Source organism: Thamnophis elegans, chromosome 1 (genome assembly GCF_009769535.1).
Source record: "Thamnophis elegans isolate rThaEle1 chromosome 1, rThaEle1.pri, whole genome shotgun sequence".
In the NCBI taxonomy this organism is placed as follows: Eukaryota; Metazoa; Chordata; class Lepidosauria; order Squamata; family Colubridae; genus Thamnophis; species Thamnophis elegans.
In genome coordinates this window covers 164,914,165-164,934,086 of record NC_045541.1, presented here as the reverse complement: position 1 = coordinate 164,934,086, position 19,922 = coordinate 164,914,165, and the positions used below count along the sequence as shown (strand labels likewise).

At 40.2% G+C, this 19,922-nt stretch overlaps 1 protein-coding gene across 1 annotated transcript; it reads right to left on the bottom strand.

The window, feature by feature from the left end:
- Nucleotides 1–4,526: 4,526 nt before the first annotated feature.
- On the bottom strand, nucleotides 4,527–19,903 carry CWF19L1 (CWF19 like cell cycle control factor 1). Its single transcript, XM_032237720.1, has 14 exons — nucleotides 19,822–19,903; nucleotides 19,140–19,224; nucleotides 17,841–17,919; nucleotides 16,806–16,907; nucleotides 15,053–15,267; nucleotides 14,119–14,237; nucleotides 13,094–13,178; nucleotides 12,128–12,268; nucleotides 11,436–11,547; nucleotides 10,833–10,912; nucleotides 8,709–8,918; nucleotides 8,076–8,195; nucleotides 7,192–7,289; nucleotides 4,527–6,684 (listed from the first exon to the last, which is right to left on the bottom strand). Exons 1-14 carry the CDS (start codon nucleotides 19,845–19,847, stop codon nucleotides 6,540–6,542), a joined length of 1,617 nt encoding a protein of 538 aa, XP_032093611.1. The 5' UTR covers nucleotides 19,848–19,903; the 3' UTR covers nucleotides 4,527–6,539.
- Between the last annotated feature and the right edge of the window lie 19 nt (nucleotides 19,904–19,922).

Below are 19,922 nucleotides of genomic sequence, written 5' to 3'. Positions count from 1 at the left end.
TCATGTAATCTTGACGTCCTCTTTCTGTTTCCTTGTTCAGCTTATCTTTAATTATCAGCAGTGATATCAAATATTTTGCAAGTAGTCTATGCTTAGGATCAGGAATGAGTTAAACTGTTCAAAGTTAGTGTAACAGGAAGAAGCTAAGATCAATGTAGAGATAACCCCTTATTAATCTCTTTTTTAAAATTTCTTTTGTCTCAATATATTTTAGACTGTGTTTGTTAAAAATCTATACCATGTACGGGCTCTGGGAAGTCGGGGGGGAGGGAGGTGGGGTGTTAGGGGGGAGGGGAGGGGGGACATATACTATGAGTTAGATTTCAACATAATGCAATTTCACATGTATACTGTTTCTCTTTAATTTCTCCGTAAAAATAGGACAAGCTGAATACATTGACATATAGTAGAAATACACCAAGGGGAGGAGGAGTGGGGTAGAAGGAAGAGGGGTAGAGAGGGCAGGAGAGAGTATGGGAGGGAGGGAGGGTGAGAAGGAAGGGAGGGAGTTGACTGGGAGAGAGGAGTGGTAGAGGGGGAGGGGAAGTAGGGTAGAGGGGAATGATGGAGGGAAGATAGTAAGTTGGAGGGGAGCGGAAGAAAGAGGTGTATGGAGAGCGGAAGAGGTATATTGGGTTTCTATTTGAGTTTGAGTTTGAGTTTTATTTTATTTATATTTCTGGGGGTATTGTTGACAAGAGGAACTGCTGTGATTATTGTTTAATGTTGTATGATCCCGGTTATGCACAGTATATATGTGACTGTATGAAAATGAAAAATGGAAAATAAAAACATTTTAACAGAAAAAAATATATTTTGCAAATAGTATTTCATAGTCCATAAATTCTTTAATGATTTCTTTTTCTTCTTCTATGTCCTGTCCTTTGAAATAGATTTTCTCTTCATTTAATTCCTCTTCCAGTATTCCATTCCTTCCTCCCTCAGAAATAAACCAATTACTGCGAATATCAACAGGCTCAGTCTCTTTATATTCGTCTTCCATTTCAGTTTTTTGAGTTTCAATCTTTTTATTTTGTATTTGAAAAACATCCTCAGTTTTTTCATCATATTTTGTTGTTAAATGCACCAAATAATCCAATTTTCTCTCAATTTTTTCCTCTGAATCCAGCAATCTCTGCAGCGCTAAGAATACTCCTCGAAGATTCAAAGGCCCTGTGGACGCCATGTCCATACGCAGTTAAATTTTCGTTAAAAGGTCAGCAAGATTGAAACACACACTCACAAGCTCTCTGTAAGCGAAAACAAACTTCAAAAGGACAGCTGTAAAATCTTATCAGATCTTAAACCAAACAGCTAAGCAATAAAAGCTTGCAATGTCATAGTCAATACAATAAATCTTTAGTTTGCAGATAGTTACCAGGGAAATGTTAGAAGAAGGAAGCTTAATCCACCCATTTGAAAAAGTTTTGCTTAGATTCAATCCATGTAAATAACATTTAAAAAGTAAGATAATCACTGTCCAGAACCATTACAAAAATCAAATTCGCCGCTAAGTTCTTCTATTTTTGATTAGTTTGTTTTTAGGTTTTATAGGCAATCTGTTCTTTTTAAAACAATAAAAGTTTATCACCAGCTGAAAACTTTCTCTTTCCACGTCATTCTGTTCTGAAGCCGCCCTGACTTTGTCAGTCTTGACAGACTGGAATTTTTATTACCACCTGCCCTCTTGGAGATTTTGCAATATCCACAAGATCAGTAAGATGTAATCTTCTATTCACCATCTCTTCAGGATGATTTAAGTCTGTTGGGACCGCCCAGCAATAAAAGTGTCAACTGCAATCTCAGAGCTTTGAGATTGCACATCGTCTCGTCACAACTTCGGCCCCGCCCTCCACAGGTGTTCTTTTTCAAAGTGGCCGGAAGGACCTTCCGTTTGTCCTTCGTTTCGATGACAAACTTGTCCAGGGCATCCCCAAAGAGCTGCCCCCCCTTTAAATGGAGCCGAAGCGAGCTTCCACTTAGCTTTCATGTCGGCTTGTCAGTAGCGAAGCTACAGCAGCCATCGCAAAGTAACGTTGGATGCCAACACCCTAGATGCAAATTTAGTGGCATTCAACGAGGCATCCGCCAAATACTCAACCGCGGTGATAATTTTGCCGAGGTCATGCTTCCACCAGGATCCCCTGGTGGGAGGCTTGGCTCTCAACTGTGTCAACCAGAGAAGGGATGCCCTGATGAAGAAGGAAGCCGAGGTGGATGTCCTAATAGCCCAGGCGGCCGCCTGGTGCGTCTTGTGGCACGCCTTCTCAGATCTTTTATCCTCCACCTTGAGTCCTTCTAGAAAATCGGCCGGCAGGTTCGAAGTAGAAGTCAAGGAAACCACTGGGGCATCCACCTCGGGCAACTTCAACACATCCTCCATCTTACCCTCAACAGAATAAAGGATTTTATCTCTCCCACTAGGATTGGTCAACGTACTGGGTTGAGCCCACTGACGCTGAACAACGTCCATAAACAAGTCTGGAATGGGAGTAGGAGTTGTTTCCTTAAATAGACCGTCCTTGGGGTCCCCGGAAGAGGACAAAGCTGCCGCATCCTTGGGAGCGGAGCCCAATTCAGTGGCTGCCTTATGCAAAATAGATTTAAACAAGGTCAGCTTGAATAGGCCAGTAAATGCTGGCTTGTCAGGGGGAAGATCCTCATCTTCCGATAACACAAAGCCTTCAGCCTCCCCTTCCTCCTCCGAAACCGACTCTTCCGTGGCCACCGAGGTGCCCGGAGAGACCGGTGCTTGGATGGGACTATGGTCTGGGGCCCACTTAGCTTTGGATGAGCCAGACTTACTGGCCTCCCTGTGCTTCATGCCCTCGGCTATGCCCTGGGAGATAGCGATAGAAATGACCTCTCTCATTTCGGCTGATAGGGCAGGTCCCCTGTCCCCCCTGGCACGAAAGTCAGACCGAACATGCCTGCTCCTATGACTCCCAGCGCTACTTTCTTCCACAGGCAGAAGTAGGCCCTGGAAGGGCTCCAGTTCTTCCCTGAGGAACGAACATGGAGAGTCTGGATACCCACATGAAGCGTCTGGGGATGAAGCCCTGGATCCCTCCCCCATGGGAGATGGGGATCTACTGTCCCAAAGAGAAGGGAAATCCCGTTCACCCCCGTGGGAGGTGGGCGAGCCTGGCCCTTACCCCGCCTGAACCAGGGATGCCTGCTGCTGTGGGGCCTTGGCCTCCACAGCGTCTTGTTTCCGTGGGCCCTCCCTGGTCTTGCTAGTGGTCCCAGAGGCCCCCGGGGAGGCTTTGTTGGTGGCGCCTTTTCCTCCCTTACTGCTCTTGGGGGGAACCTCAATCCTGCTGTGCTTGGCAGAGGGCCCTGCCAGCACCTCCTGCGCCTCCGCTCCATCGTCTGCCATGCTTGACTCAAGGTATATATCGCAGCGGATAGGCACCAGACGCTTCGCCTGCCGGTGAAAGTGTGCCCGTGGACTCTCGGTGGAGGAAGGGCCGCCCGAGGGCTGAGAACCTCCCTACCAACCGCCTCCCGGGAGATCCAGACACAGGAAGAAGACAGGCCTGGCCGGCACCCAGGACAAGGCCTGAGCTTCCTGGCGGCGATCCGCAGCTGAGGGGCTGAGGCGATTACTTCACGATCCAACGGCATGCTCCAAACGACCTGCTGTGCACGAGGCTTGGGAGAAAATGGTGGCTGCTGCGTGAGCAGTTCTAGGCAAAAGAGCGCAAACTACCATGATGGCTGCTGCCGTCCCTGCCTGTCTATGGAGCACTGCCGCAGCCGCCGGGGCACTCAACCATCCACGCAGCTTCAGAACACAGCAGTGGGGGACCCACATGGTACGGGAAGCCTCCTGCCCGTCCCTTTGCTCGGCAGCCACCACCGGGCAAGCTACTCAGTCTCCCGCCCCGCATACGACCAGTGGGCGGCGAAATGAGCCGGCGCCCCCTCAGCAAATGCAAGTAAGTAGAAGACGCAAAGATCTCGTAGAGAAAAGGAAAACTTTTTTTGGAGAGAAATTGAGCTTGGGGAGTTCAGATATCTGCTCTAGAACTGGAATGCCCCCCCAAAACAGTCCAAACGGGCGGACTGTTTTAAAACTGAAACTATGGAGGCAATGGGGGGGGGGGTGGCCAAGAGAGAAAAAACCCACTCAGTCCTAGAGCAGATAGACTGTGTTAACTCATGGTTGGACTCTCCAAGCAGCGCACTGGAGAACAGTATACTTGTCCTTTCACCTTATAAGATTTTTGTGCACCAACATCAAGTGGGTGTGTATTGCTATGATTCTAGTGGCAAATGTTGCAAAGAACTGAAAGTTTCCCCTTGCCTCCACATTGAAATGTTTCTATGCAAAATACTGCATAATATTTCTGGATGATATATAAATCCACTGCAAACACTCGAGTTGCTGCTAAACTGGCTGCTATTGTCAGAACCTTCATACTATTCTAACAGAAAATTGCCAAGGATAAACATTTGTCCACAAAACTAATCCAGGAGGGATTGAATGGAACATAATAATTCATTTGAATACTGAAAAGATGCAACATGTACAGAATTTATTCCTTTGGTATGACAACATCAACAATGAGCAGACAATTTCCTGATTTGTGGGATCTGTTGATGCCCTGCTATTGCACCCTGTGTGATGCAGGTATCTACATGAGGTTGGATATAAGGTTTTTATAACAATGCCACATTTGACTATTATTGCAACAAACTGTACAGTTGTTTTTTCCCTGCTGCAAATAAAGAACAGAAAGTAATTCTCTCTTATTCTACTCTTATCGGACCCCACCTTAAATATTGTTCCCAGGTTTAGACACCACACTGTAAGGATTCAAATAAACTGGAAGATACAAAGAAGGGCAACAAGAATGACTGGGAACTCAAAACTATGAGTTAAATAGGAATTAAATAATCTCAGGAAAAGGCAAGCAAAGGAGAAATATGATAACATTCTTCAAGTTCCTGGAAGGATGTTGTATATTATATCCTAGTAAATTGTAGAGACCTTTGGTGTCTCTATGGTTAGAAGTTCTCCAAACTGTCCTGTTTTTTTGTTGCATTACACAATTATTAGAGGTACAACCCGGTAACATCCTATTTTGTACTCCATCTGGTCACCTAATGCTGTTGTAACTTCAAATGGTCACTAAATGAACTATTATAAGTTGAGGACTGCCTGTATGTTTCTTCCAGCACTATAGTTCAAAACTCTTGTGCAAAGCTCACCTCTTGTAGCCATGTATTAAAACAGAGACGACCAGTAAGTAATCATTTTAACTTCTATCTCAATTGAAATGTGACCATATCACCCCCAATGCCTATAGGTCCATTTTGCCTGAATGTTAGCAAAATGCTCTAACAGTAGGAACAGTCCAACAGTGAAACCAATTAATTACAGAGAAGTGTTTGTCCACATCGCCATTTATTAAAGAAACTTTAATTTGGATTCCTACGGCCCAGGCTGAATAGGGTGTCCAAGGACATTATTTAAAAAATTAAAAATTAAGAAAGATGTAAGTAAATTAAAAGCCCAATATGTCAAATTGAGAAATTCAACATAAGCCATAAGAAACAGACTCCATATGACTCTATTACTCTAATACGGTATACAATCTTATAATTTCCTCAGAAATCATATAATCGCTTTCTCAAAAGTAAGACGTTTAAAATTTTAACTGAGCTCATATAGATGACTTTATTCCCAGCTAATAACGCTAGTCAACAGTTGATAGAAAGATATTTTATCTGCTGTTCACATATAAAAAAACACACATTCTCATTAAAAATATTCATTTGAGCAAACTATATTTTAACCATTCTCCAAGACTGTTCATTAAGCCAGTAGTCTCTCTCTCTCTCTCAATATACTGTATATAGTTATTTAAAAACCCAACCACCTTACAGCGAAACTAAGAGCTGGACAGAAAGCAGTGATTGCTTATCTGCATTGCACATCTGACTTCCCGTATTTTCCTAAAACAGAGTTAACATGCACCTGGCCTGGGCATGTTTCTCCTTTTGTACAATCAGCTTGCAACCAGCACTAGCTTCTCACCACCTCCTCTATTTATACAGCAGAGGATTGAGGCTTCCACTGCTTTCAAAGATTGTATTCTTTTCTTTTAGTGCATGACCTAGATAGCAGTGATTTGGGGTACTGTGTGATGCGAACTGCAAATCTACCTCCAATATCAGAGGATTTAAACTACTTCCCCAGTCTAGGAGGATTCGTAGCTCTTAAACTCACTGGCTGGAACAGAGGGGTCAACTGCAAAAGAAAACTTTTTAGGAGTGCCTCTTCTGAAGGCCTTCTGGAAGCCACAGGCCAATAAGTGCAGACAAAATGAGGCCCAACCTGTAGACAAGCAAGACTTCATAAATAAATAATCTTCAGTACAACACTGATTCCTTACAAATAAAAGGCATTCCTTCATGTCCTAGCCAGCAGGAAAAGTGAACTCCAACCCCTGCAAAATCCCTGTGGCTTGACAGGAAGCTTCAAAGAAAAGCTGTTCTTCAAGAGAGCTTTCCCACTTCCTTTCAGATACTCAATCCGACTGGGCAAAATCAAAGGGCTCAAAGGCTTGACGGAAGTCTTGGACTGCAGCAATTTCTTCATCCCGTCCTGTCTGGCAGCTTCTCCAGTCTGCCCGCTCAGGCATGCCAAGGATGGCCTCACTGGCCAGCACCTCCCTGTGGAAAACAGCAGAATGCAAACTAGTGTTACTCTATCATCGTGCTCCAAGTTCCCAATACTGAAGACTGCTTAGCCATATATTCTAAAGGCCACTTGATGGATCTCCACTTGAGGATAATGCATAGGGGTAAATAAAACATAACAAGGAAGAACAGATACAATAAAAATAAAAATGGTGACACAATCCCAACTGAGAACAAAAACAGGGGTAACAACTATAAAGCTACAGCTTGTCTTTACAACACTCTTTCATTCCATTTGATAGGCAAAGTCCAGAACAAAAGGCTTCTGAATGGTCTATGTAATAGTTGGTCTTGGTTATTCTGTAATCTTTCTATTATTCTTTTTTCTGCTTCTGGATGTTTATTGTGCTTTGCTTTTATTCTCTGTGTTTTTTATGTTTCTATCCAAATGTAAGCTGCCCAGAGCCAATCAGTGATTTGGGTAGCCACTTAAATCACACTTTTAAAAAAAGAGAGATTAAATAAGTAGAATAAACTAACCTTCCAAACTGCAAGGGAAAGTTTTTGCTAATACGATGGAAGAGTTTCTCTCCATTATCAAGCTCAACATAGAAATACGGTGTCCCTGGCTGAATTATCTGAAAGACAAGAAGCATTTCCATGTAGCAATGTTTTGTTCATCCCTTCCAAAGAGGAGTCTGGATGATTAAAACAATGAAACAAATGAGCACATATGATCTTTGAAACATGTTTACCAGGTTACCAGGAAAATGAAAACGAGTGGCAAAGTTGCGGTGCAGCCGGATATTTGCTCAGTAAGCAATTTTTCATTCACATCATTCAGGATGTGACATAACTGGATTAAGGCTTTAATACTTTTTGTAAACTCATAGGTCTTTTTAAGCAGACAGCTTTTAACAAGTGACAACAAATATGGGCTAAAGTATTTAGGGACTAAAGTGATGCTGGTAATTTATTTGTTATTCTGGTTACATTTAGATGTAATATATTGGCAGAGATGCTCTTTATGAGAGAAAAAGGTTTGTTAAATTACAGAAGGACATGTGACAGGGCTGTTGTGAAAGGGATATCTTTAATTTCGCTTTCTTTAGATGTAATTCTTTAGATATAATTTAACTGCAGGAATTACCAGCCAGTGGCAATAGCTGTTGGAGCTGAGGACCCTGCTGCTAGAAAGTGCTCAGACTGAGGAAGCCTGATACAGGAAACACTCTCTGATAGTATGTAACATGTAATAAAAATAAACACTGGAACTTCTGACTCAGTATCCTGCCATCTGCTTAGTAATAAAGGAAATGGGAATATAAAAGAACATGCTAGGCTGAGATCCAACTCTTGCATTCCCAGATTCCCTTGCAACAACTCTCTGAGATAAACAAAGAAAACAATAGCTTGACTCTTACTTGTTTGAGAGCTGAATGTTCTGGTATCTCTAACAACTCAATGTGACGTTCCTCTGCTTGACTTATGAAGGCTTCCTTAATGTCTTCAGTAACACAACAGGCCTGGGGTACAGGAACAACCTAGAAGAATATTTTCACAGCACTTAGGAATGAAAAAAGGAGTTAAAAAAAGCAATATTCAAGGCAAATTAAGAGCTCCATCATTGGGTCCAAAGAGGACCCTCAGCAAAGGTTATCATCATGATGAAAGGCAAATGCCTCTCTTGCAGTCTTAAACTTATGAACGTGAAAAGAGAAAATCGGCTGTGGGAGATGAAGTACTGAGGACTTGTTTTTCCTCTGCAGTCCTCAGTTCTCTTGCCTCACTTATACTCTCTGTGGTAGCCAGATGCTGTTCAGATACTGTTTCTGGTCAGCCAAATAGAAACTACCACAATATATTACTAGAAAAACATGATGGTATAAGCAGAACACTGTCTATGAAGAGAATGTTCAGGTAAGGTTTATACTGAAGAAAGGAAAGATATTCTATGATTCTCAGTGCTGTTAAAAGCATCAAATCATACCCCAAGTATTCAGAAATTTTCACTAAAATTAAAATTTAAAAATTCTGCAAAGATAGAAGTGCCTCACCTGGAGCTGGAGGTGTTGGCTCCTATAATTTCTTTCATAAATCACACACCTTTTCCCTTTGGCTTTGAAGAATTTTTTCAGCACAGACTTGTACTGTTCAAATTCTTCCACTGCTTCTGAACCAAGCTCGACCATTGACTGATAGTGTCCAATGGGCAAAATAAGGACATGATCAGGTGACAAGCCCCCTTTGGCAAGGGCAAGATAGCACTATAAAAAGAACCCAAGAAACAGTGGTGAGAATCATTAGCACTCCGTAGCCAATCCCTTCATGCTATTAATGTTAAACCGATAGGAACAGGATTGACATTCTGAAATGTTATATTGTCCGAAACTTTCCACTCACAAAGAAACAAGTTACAGTCAGAGAAAATTCTTTTAAAAAGTCATTAGAAGTTTTTATGCCACTTTATTGACAAAAGAACCAGAGAGAAAACAGATTATCATTAAATGCAATGAGGATTGTGCAGGATGGTGCCAAACAATAATCAAAGAATTGTGGAAAAAGAGAGATTGTCAACATCTGTTTAACGGTGACAGAAAAATGTATTATGAATAACTTTTAGGAATGAAAAACATTACATTACTCATTACATGCAAAGCAAGATAGTTCAAGCCGTGATTTGTCATAATTGTGATGATTATGGCGTACAGCTCATGAAAACCCCAAATCCACCATCTCAGAAAATTAGAATATTACATGCAATCAAAACAAGGATTGTACATAGAACAATATCGGACCTCTGAAAAGTATAAGTATGCATATGTACTCAGTACTTGGTTTGGGCCCCTTTTGCAGCAATTACTGCCTCAATGTGGCGTGGCATGGAAGCTATCAGCCTGTGGCACTGCTGAGGTGTTATGGAAGACCAGGATGCTTCAATAGCGGCCTTCAGCTCTTCGTCTCTCATCTTTCTCTTGGCAATGCCCCATAGATTCTCTATGGGGTTCAGGTCAGACGAGTTTGCTGGCCAATCAAGCACAGTAATCCCACAGTCATTGAACTAGGTTTTGGTGCTTTTGGCAGTGTGGGGATCTGGAAAATGAAGTCAGCCTCCCCATAAAGCTCGTTTGTGGAAGGAAGCATGAAGTGCTCCAAAATCTCCTGGTAGACGGCTGCATTGACCCTGGTCTTAATGAAGCACAGTGTTCCAAAGTCCTATTGCTCAGTGTTCCAAAGTCCTCTTTTCTGATGAGAGCAACTTTTGCCAAAAGCACTAAAACCTGGTTCAATGACCATGGGATTACTGTGCTTGATTGGTCTCTCCATTCTTCCTCCATACTCTGGGTCCTTGGTTTCCAAATGAGATGCAAAAGTTGCTCTCTTCAGAAAAGAGGACTTTGGACCACTGTACTTAAGACCAGGGTCAACACAGCTATATATCAGGAGATTTTGGAGCACTTCATGCTTCCTTTCGCAGATGAGCTTTATGGGGATGCTGACTTCATTTTCCAGATCCCCACATTACCAAAAGCACCAAAACCTGGTTCAATGACTGTGGGATTACTGTGCTTGATTGGCCAGCAAACTCGCCTGACCTGAACCTCATAGAGAATCTATGCGGCATTGCCAAGAGAAAGATGAGAGACATGAGACCGAACAATGCAGAAGAGCTAAAGGTCGCTATTGAAGCATCCTGGTCTTCCATAACACCTCAGCAGTGCCACAGGCTGACAGCTTCCATACCACGCCGCATTGAGGCAGTAATTGCTGCAAGAGGGGCCCAAACCAAGTACTGAGTACATATGCATGCTTACTTTTCAGAGGTCCAATACTGTTCTATGTACAATCCTTGTTTTATTGATTGCATGTAATATTCTAATTTTCTGAGATGGTGGATTTGGGGTTTCCATGAGCTGTATGCCATAATTATCACAATTATGACAAATCACGGCTTGAACTATCTTGCTTTGCATGTAATGAGTCTTATCTCATATATTAGTTTCACCTTTTAAGTTGCATTACTGAAATAAATGAACTTTTGCATGATATTCTAATTTTTCGAGTTTCACCTGTACATCACCAAAAAAGTCCAAATCTACTGTACATTTTGAGTACCTTGTATTATATATAATTCAGCCCTCTCATCTTTAAAGCATAGACACTGGAAAATAGATACTTACATGAGTGCCAATGGTCACCACTAAATGCTTCTCAACATCTGGGCTGGCAAGGCAAAACCAGCAGGCGGCTGTCGGCAATGCTTTAAAATCAAGAGGAAATAGGTATTAGAAACTCAGCAGTAACTTAAAATAGGACATCACCAATGACTTCTACTAAATATTTTAACAGATCTTTAGAGGTCCTTGAAGGCTAAGATGTGTCAAATGGGCCTCTTTCTCTTCTCTCTCTACTCTGTCACCATTAAGGAAAATGCTTTAATGCACATTCTGCTAGATAATATCTCTCAGCCAAGAGTTAGTTTCAATTTGTTCGGATCAATGATAGATTGATAAATTCAAAGATTTTATCAATACAGTGAGGCGAGCCCTTTTGGACTTTCCCAAGCACCTTAGTTGTTTTGTATGAATGTAATTAAATCTGCTGGTGCCCCTGAACAGTTTCAAAACAACACCAAAATATTCTACTCTTAGAACAATACAAATGTGATCCCTACACTAATTTATAAAAATGAAAGCTATGTAGCCAACCTTGGTTTAGGCCTATTTGAAGCCCTGTGTGCTTTCTTGCTCAATATTTAAAAGATAAATGAGCCTGGCACTCACGGGGTTTGAAAGGCGACCGCTTAGGTGGACGTCTCTCTTCACCTTTCATAGATCGTTTCTTTCCTTTAGACTTGTTGCTTAAATCGAAAAAAAATTGGCTAGCAGGCTCCTCCTTTGGAAGCAAGGGAAAATAATTTGTTAGGGCAGAGGGCACATCTAGAAAAGATTTGTTTTCATGTGTATTTCGCTTGACAAGTTACACATCTGGATTAAAGCTCTTTTTGAAAAGCAGCTGGAACATGCAGAGTCCCCAATACAAAATAAACAAATGTATGTGCACGCGCGCATACAAATACATGTATGAGTGTGAAATAAAAGAATGAGCATAGCTTTTTTTTATTTCTAAGGAATGTAATAAACCCTGAATTTTTAGGAAATTTGGAAAATTGCCTAGGATCAACTAACTAATCAAACAATGATGGAAAATTAGTGCTACGTGGAAGAAAGAAAATGGAGAAGTGTGTCTGGTTTCTGCTGATGCATCCGCAGCCATAGATCTACTCCAAATGTCACACAGTCCTAAAAATGTCCAGCAAAAGAGGCCTGACTCATTAAAAAGTTTTAAGAGGATTATACCAGAACTGGAACCCATTCATCAGAGGCAGTGTGTAGCTATCCCAGGCCATCCAAAACAGTGTTACAAGTTCAGCAAGCCTAAGGGATTGGAAAATATGAATACTGAATCCCTCTACCTTTGCATCTGGTAACTGATATGCAAAATTTTCTCCATCCCCAGGCTTTCGGTATGGGTTCTCGGTGGTATCTTGGGGCTGCTTGATGAGTTCTGCAGGATCCACCAAATTCATTGGAAGAATGCTGAACGCGTAGAGATACTGAGAGAAAGAAATCACAAAATAAATAAATAAATAAATAAAAAATAGAGCCACAGCCGAAAACCTGCAGGATACTGTTTAATGTTTAAGCTCTTTCTAAGAATAGACGATCAAAGTATGTATTTTCTCAGCCAAACAATGAAAACATGTGTTATAACAAAGTTACAAGAGATGTAGACACACATACATGAATGAATGTCAAAAGGGAAGGGACACCCCAGATTGTACCAACTGAAATAGCAGCACTTATTCACACACTGCCATAAGGTCAATTTGGTTTTGGCTTAGCTGATTTCATGAGTCAAGCCACTGCAATTGGCAAACCATATCACAGCAAAAGCAAGAGAAGAAGCAAAGTAGCAAAGGCAATTGATAGATCCCAAGGGAAACTATGAAAGATTTTAGGGGACCTGAAAGAGAGGCTGCCTATGCCAAGGGAGATTGGTAGGGAATGTGCCTACTGGCCATGCCAAGCATACCATTTTTTTGTGAGACTGGCTATAATCCCAATATGCTCAAAAGCACTAGTATATTGGGTACTCTGGCATAAACTGGTGGGCTTTGTGATGTGAGAGAAAATACAAGACCAATAAGGCAGTTTAAAAAAAAAGGAAATTAACAATTAAAGAGGAATCTCATCCTTCAATGCAAAACACCAAATGCAAAGCAACTTTTGGGCTTCTTTTAATGGAAGTATTATTGTAGTAAAATTTCTTGACCAAAATTAAACTACCTTAAGACAAGAAATAGAGTATAATCAACTTGGATACAACCTGGTTATTCTCTGTTCAGTTCAGGTATGAAAAGGCAAAAGTCTCTGTTCACCTTTCTTTTATCAGTGTTGCCAACATTGGCCAGGGCGATGAATCTGCTGACATGTTGTGCAGTTTCTTGAAGAACAGCATGGTTTCTATATAAAAGAATTTTACAGATTTTAGAAAGAATCCCCTGACCTGGAAGATATTAAATTGCATTGAAGAAAAGAGATGCAACAACTCTTTAAAAAAATCAGTTCACTATTGGAAACTTCAGTCTGTATGTTTATGTGAATTCCACATAAAATTGTCCATGTAGTTTAACTAATTCCATAAAAAATTGCTTATGAAATTACTTCTCTCTTAAGAATGGAGGGCAAGACTATAAAAAGTTACTATTTAATCACTATGTATTATCTCCAATATCAGAGGCAGCATGCTTTCACATGACAAATTCTTGGGGTTATTATTGAAAGGTGTTGGCATGTCCTGATCTTGCTTGTGGGGTTTCTATAATGACAGGTACTCTTCAACTTACAACCATTCATTTAGCAACCATGTGAAGCTACAATGGCACTGAAAAAACTACTTATGAGAGATCCTTGCACTTACAACTGTTGCAGCATTTTCACAGCCATGTGATCTACATTCAAGCACTTGGCAAATGGCATGCATTTATGACAGTTGTAGCAACTTGGGATCACGTGATTGGCATTTGCGAACTTGCCAGCTGGATTCTGACAAGCAAAGCCAATGGGGGAAGCCTGATTCATTTATTGACTGCATAATTCACTTAACAATTCACTTGCATAATTTGCTTAAAAATTGTGACAGTCATAAAATCAGGTGTTAACTCACTTAACAACTACCTCGTTTAGCAAGGGAAATTCTGGTCCCAATTGCAATTGTAAGTCAAGGACTCCTTGTAGTCACTGTGGGAACAGAATATGTGGTGGGCTTTGCTTTGATCTAGTTTATCTCTTTTCATGGCCTTATATTTATGCAAATTACTTCATTAAATACTGAGACAACTTTGCTGCAGTTTTAGAAATGAGTTTACAGTGTATAGCAGTGATTAGTCAAGGATTCACATACCTATAAGGAAGCCTTTCATAATTGACTTTCTGGAGACCAGCAAAATGGTATCTGGGCTTTAAACTTGCAGCCAGTAAAGATACTAATCCTGAACCATGTTTCATAGAGTTCACATCTCCCTGTAAAAACAACGTCACACACAAATATTTAATGTTCATTTACAGTGGATTTATATATAGAAAATATATCAACAATGCTTCCATAGTCCAAATCAAATAACAACGATTTATTAAACTGGTTTGCTACCTGACTCTGGGTGGCTCACAACAATCAAAGAGATTACCTTCAGATCAATAATACTTAAAAAGATAAAGCCAGTTTGATGTAGTGATTAAGATGCTATCCTAGAATTCGGGAGGCTGTAAATTCCATGTTCCCTTAGGCAAGAAAGCCGGTTGGGTGACTTTTGGTCAGTTACTCTCTCTTAATCCAACCTAGTTCATAAGGTTGTTGTGAGGAAAAGAGGTGGCAAGAGAATATGCTGGTGGCCTTTTTATTTTTACCCACACCCACTCAAGGAAGGGTGGGAGGGAGAAATAGATAGATGGAGTAAAAATGTAATAATAAAAATGCAAACACGATATACTGAGGGATCTCACTCTTCCTTGCCAAAGCTTGGGTGAAGAGTCAGGTCTTCCCAATTCTTCTAAACAACATCAGAGCTGGTACAAATCCTGTGAGAATAGTAATAGTTTTTCTATATTCTTGTGCCCGATTTGCATTTAGTATTCTTTTATTTTACCATGGATTATTATTATTATTAATACATTTTATTATGTCATTCTTTACAGTCAGCTTTTTCTACTAAGTTCATGTTAAAAATCAGAGTTATATTCACTGCCACTCTGGTACATTCCACCTGCAGACTATGAGTCTTTGGGGAAGACATAAATCCTATCGTAAAATTCCTTTTCATTTCCAATGTACTACTTACTGAGCTGTTGCCAAAGGCCTCTACCCCCTTGGGCCAACAAGAGGTGAGCAAGATGTCCACACCTTTGAATTTTGAGGTTGATTGCAAGGAAGTCTTGAGATCAATCACATCCTTAGTACTAAAACAATGTGCAGGAGCTGGATCTTCTGTGGATTCAATTCCACTGAGATAAGCAATCTGAAGTCCTGAAGCTCCACTGAAGACACCTTTGCGTCCTATGCATATAATGGAACATGATTTAGGCCAGAGAATTTGTAGGAAACACACGCTACTGTACACTCAAATATAAGGAATACCTAATCCCAAACTATGTATTTTAATTGATAAAGTAGTATTTCTGTTTTGTGCTGAAAGATATGAACTTCCCCCTTGACTAGTCTTTGATTAGAAGACACATGCAAAAGAGCCGAGGTGGCGCAGTGGTTAGGGTGCAGCACTGCAGGCCACTTCAGCTGAACTGTTATCTGCAGTTCAGCGGTTCTAATCTCACCGGCTCAAGGTTGACTCAGCCTTCCATCCTTCCAAGGTGGGTGAAATGAGGACCCGGATTGTTATTGGGGGCGATATGCTGACTCTGTAAACCGCTTAGAGAGGGCTGAAAGCCCTATGAAACGGTATATAAGTCTAACTGCTATTGCTGCTATTGCTATTGCTATGTCAATGATTCACACAATTTTCAACTCTCTTGTGTTGTGGTTTAGCATAATATGTAAATTCAGTGAGTTTGGCATACATAAAAAGTCAAAGAAATGATTGAAGACCTATCACATTTTTTCTTCTTAAGAATGGAGTTGCTAGATTAGATGAACCTGAGCCTTACTTCCTTCTCCCTGCTGAATGTTTGAACTAGTCAAACATTACACCTCTGTTTTGTGAGCTGCATTGGTTACCAATCTGTTTCCACATTGAATTAAAGGTACTGGTTTTGACCTTTAAAGCCCTACATGACATGCAGTTGAAGCACTCTCTCTCTCAGATTACATCTGTCTGTTCCACCAGATCCAGCACAGGGCCTGTTGTGTTTTTGGCCTTTTTTTTTGCTGCAACTCTTATTTTATAGAATGTCTCTTCCCTTGAAGTAAGGCTGGCCTCATTCCTGGAGGTACCTCCAGACTTGGCTTTGTCAGCAGGCTTGGGGACCCTGGGGAATTGGCAAATATTGAGATGGATCCTAGGTAATTAACAGCTCCTCTTTACCTAATCTTTTTATTCTGTTTGTGCCTTTTATAATTTTAAACTTTTTTTTAGTGTTAACAATATTAATATTAATTTGTATATTTTGTTTTTCACTGGGCAGTGTAAAAAATGAATGAATAAATAAATAAAACAAAATGTCTTCTTTCCTGTAGTTTCCAATGCATGGATAGATACCAAAAATTTTCCAAACTGCAAATAAAAGCTAGAAAGAACTACAATGAATAGATATATCAACCCTGTTTGGGGGAATAGAGAAACAATTTTGGATACTTCAGAAAATTCACATTCCGATGTTTAAAAAAAGTACACTATTTAAACAAAAAGGGAGTTAGCCAAAGATAGTCACAATCCCAGCAGCAATCATGTCTTTCTTGCCTCCTAGGGATTTAAGAAGCCCTTTGATCTCAGGAATTATATGAGCCAGTGCTCAGCTATGCCTAGCAAATGCCTACTACATTACCACAAGCTTATATGAGAATCTTGGAGAAGGCAGAAATTCCAACTTCAGCTATTTGTACCCCAAAATTAACTCATAAAAATAAAACTTTCAGATTACCTAGATAAGTGATGTTCTCAGCTAGTTCACATCCGCTGACATCAGGAAAACAACGCACTGTTTCATCATTATTGGCACCCAACACGTATGTCTGTATAGGAGCTAAAGAAGAACCCCCACCCCAAGAGTACATTAAAGAAAAAAACACACAACAGAAATGCATTCTATGTAGTATGAGCAAAATGTTTTAAGTCAAAGTTTTATTTTATACATTACATTTATTTTAAATTTAAGAAATTCCTTGCTTTTCCAGTATATTCTGAGGAAGAATCTTTGTGCTTCATGCAAATGATAGTGAGGATTTCCCCCGTTATCTGCTACTTAAAAGCATCCTCTCTGTATTTTTGAACAGGAGCACAACGGAAATATATAACTACAGTATAATTCTGTTCAGTACAAACTTATATGGCTTCTATTTTAAAAGGATTTTCTCTATTTTTCCTGGGACACAGAAGTCAACTGATGTTTCATTTCTAGCAGGTGCAGCAATCTGCTGTTCTATTTTTCTGTGTATCTGACAGTCACAATTTTGCCTGAATTAAATTGAAAGATTTATACTTTTGAGGTTGCACTATGAGCTTCTGAATAAGTAGATTAATAACAAAAACTGTAGTTATACATGTAGAATGTTATGTGATAGCTGTTACATTAGAGTAATAAGATGTTTGTTTTGATATGGAAACCAGCAGTATGCACATTTGATTTGTGATCAAAGTATCAGTGGGAGTAGGGAATCAAGAAATATTTTGGTTCAAAAAGGTGGGACAAAGTACTTTATAGAAATGTTAAGAGAATTTATCTGAATTGGCTTTGGTATGTATACAAATATTAATATTTTTCCTTGTCAAACTTCCTATGGGAAGAAATTTCATTTGTTATAGAAGAGCAGCAATCCAATTTCCTCAAGTGGTACAGCCCAGACATAGTAAGTAAAAATGAGGTCTAAGCTGCAGTGACAGATTTATGAAAAAGGTTCTACTACAGGGCTGTCAGTTGCAAAGGGCAACAAGTCCGAGTGAACAGTACTTTCCTTACCTTTTTTTGCTCCCGTTTGATAATCTTTCCATTCTGAATCTTGAGCAGAGCCAAAAAAGTTTCCCACACATACAAGGAACTGAAAGAACATTTCATACAATTTTTATAACACTGATTGGAATAACCAAAGCATTCATCGAGATGAAAACACCTCATCTATAAAGCGCTCCCTGAGCTATATATTTGCCTGTTCAATCTGTGATACCACAATGGCCTTCCTAGCTATTTCAGCAAGGGCATTTAAGTATAGTAGTTGTTTATCAGTACTATACAGTTGAATTTTAAAAATGAAAAGAGCTACAGTGCACATTTACTTATTTCAATATTTTCCCCTTCAGGAAAGATATAAAAATCCTATTTTTAGCAATTTCAGCTAGAGGCATAATAAGCAATTTTTAAAATCAAGAGTTCAGCTAAGGTAATGACTTGAAAATTGTATATGGACAAAATGTCAAATTTTTAGGATGAAATAATTAGAAATATAAAAATGATTACAATTTTGAGGTGACATAATGAAATATTATTTCAAAGCAGAAACAAAGGTGATGAATTCAACAAGGATAGTCCCATAAGTGCCTTTTCAAGAGGCAACTAGACTTCTAGTTTTTCTTTTGAAAACGTTTCACTTCACATCCAAGAAGCTTCTTCAGTGAGAAGCTTCTTGGAGGAGAAGCGAAATGTCTTCAACAGAAAAACCAGAAAGTCCAGTTGCTTCTTGAAAAAGCACCTTTGGTACAACATGACCAGGATGACTGAGAATCTCCATAGGCATTTAGCTCAACAAGAGTAGCTTTAATATTATTTGTGTATTTTCTCCATAATGCATTCTCCTGGGATTTTTTTAAAGTGGTGCATTATTGTCATTATTTTATAATAATGATGCTTTAAATCAGTTATAATTCACCTAGAGAATTTGGGCTGAGTGGATTAAAAAGTTTAATCTGTTGAAGTGATATAAATAGCCCGGTGCAGTATCAAAAATTATCGATTTGATATATTGTAGCAAGTTATAATGAAATGTCAGGTTTGGAACTGTATCCTGCCTTATAATTCCATTAGTGGAATTGCCATTGCTGGTACAAGTTCCACCTCCTCTATGCAGTTTCTCAGTTTCTTTAGAAGGTGGAATAAACAAAGTGGTGATTGTCTGGAAAAAAGAAGATAATCCAGTGCTGACATAAACAATGAATTGATACCACATTTGGCAGGTACTGAGACAGACTGGAAGGATTATGTAAGATCGAAGTATGTTTCATTCTGAAGTTTCAGTGCTTGGGGATGTTATCCTATCCTACTTACATCAAATGCTCCACTTTTCTTCTGAACAGCTTGAACCCTGGAATATAAAACTCCAAATTTTCCTTCCACATCTCCACAGGCCAACCTAAGGAAAGAAACCAGCATGTCTCAAGCAGAGAAAAAGCCACTGAATCAACAAACTATGGCAGGGCAGCAGGGGGATAAAATAATCCCCAAAATTACTGACAAAAGGATTCTTAAGTGACTGTTTTGAAAAAAAATTTAGTCAGGTGGGCCAGAGAACTCAGGAAACATATCCATTCCGCAGGTAGCCAGAGCCCTTGGAAGGAAAGCGTGGGCTTCTCAATCTTTAATGACTTCAAATGAAGAGATATTCCAGGGGTGGCTATGATGCTCCAGAGTCACATCATTCCCCACTTAGCTTGCCTGGTTTTTGAAGCAGCCAAGATTTTAAAGTCGGTTTTCGGGCACCAAACGGAGACCCAACCTGGGATCTTTTGATCCCTAGATCAAGAAACGCTGCTTTTAAACTATCCCCCCTTCCAAGCGACGCGTGGATTCCAGAGAAAGGAGGTAAAGCTCAGTCCTTTGGGGTCTTTTTTTACACTCCCTTTAAGACCAGGAGCTTGATTTTTATCCTGGCGAGATCATCACACCCCCATTTTAATAAAGTAAAGGGACTTTCTTTGGCCAGCCCTCTTCCCCTCGCCCTTTTCCTCACAGGCGCAAAGGCTTCTCCGGCGCCATCACAACCGCAAGCACTTCCGGCCGCCTTCTCGGCGCCGTGTAACAGGCAAAGGGCTCCGCCGGAAACGCGAAGGA

Bases quoted from the DNA above. Each gene is read 5' to 3' on its own strand.
- CWF19L1 (XM_032237720.1), bottom strand. From the start codon at position 19,847: ATGGCGCCGGAGAAGCCTTTGCGCCT. The intron at 19,225-19,821 runs GTGAGGAAAAGG...TTCTTTCCTTAG, and splicing joins CCGGAGAAGCCTTTGCGCCT to GTTGGCCTGTGGAGATGTGG. The intron at 8,196-8,708 runs GTGAGGCACTTC...ATATTCTTCTAG, and splicing joins GCCAACACCTCCAGCTCCAG to GTTGTTCCTGTACCCCAGGC.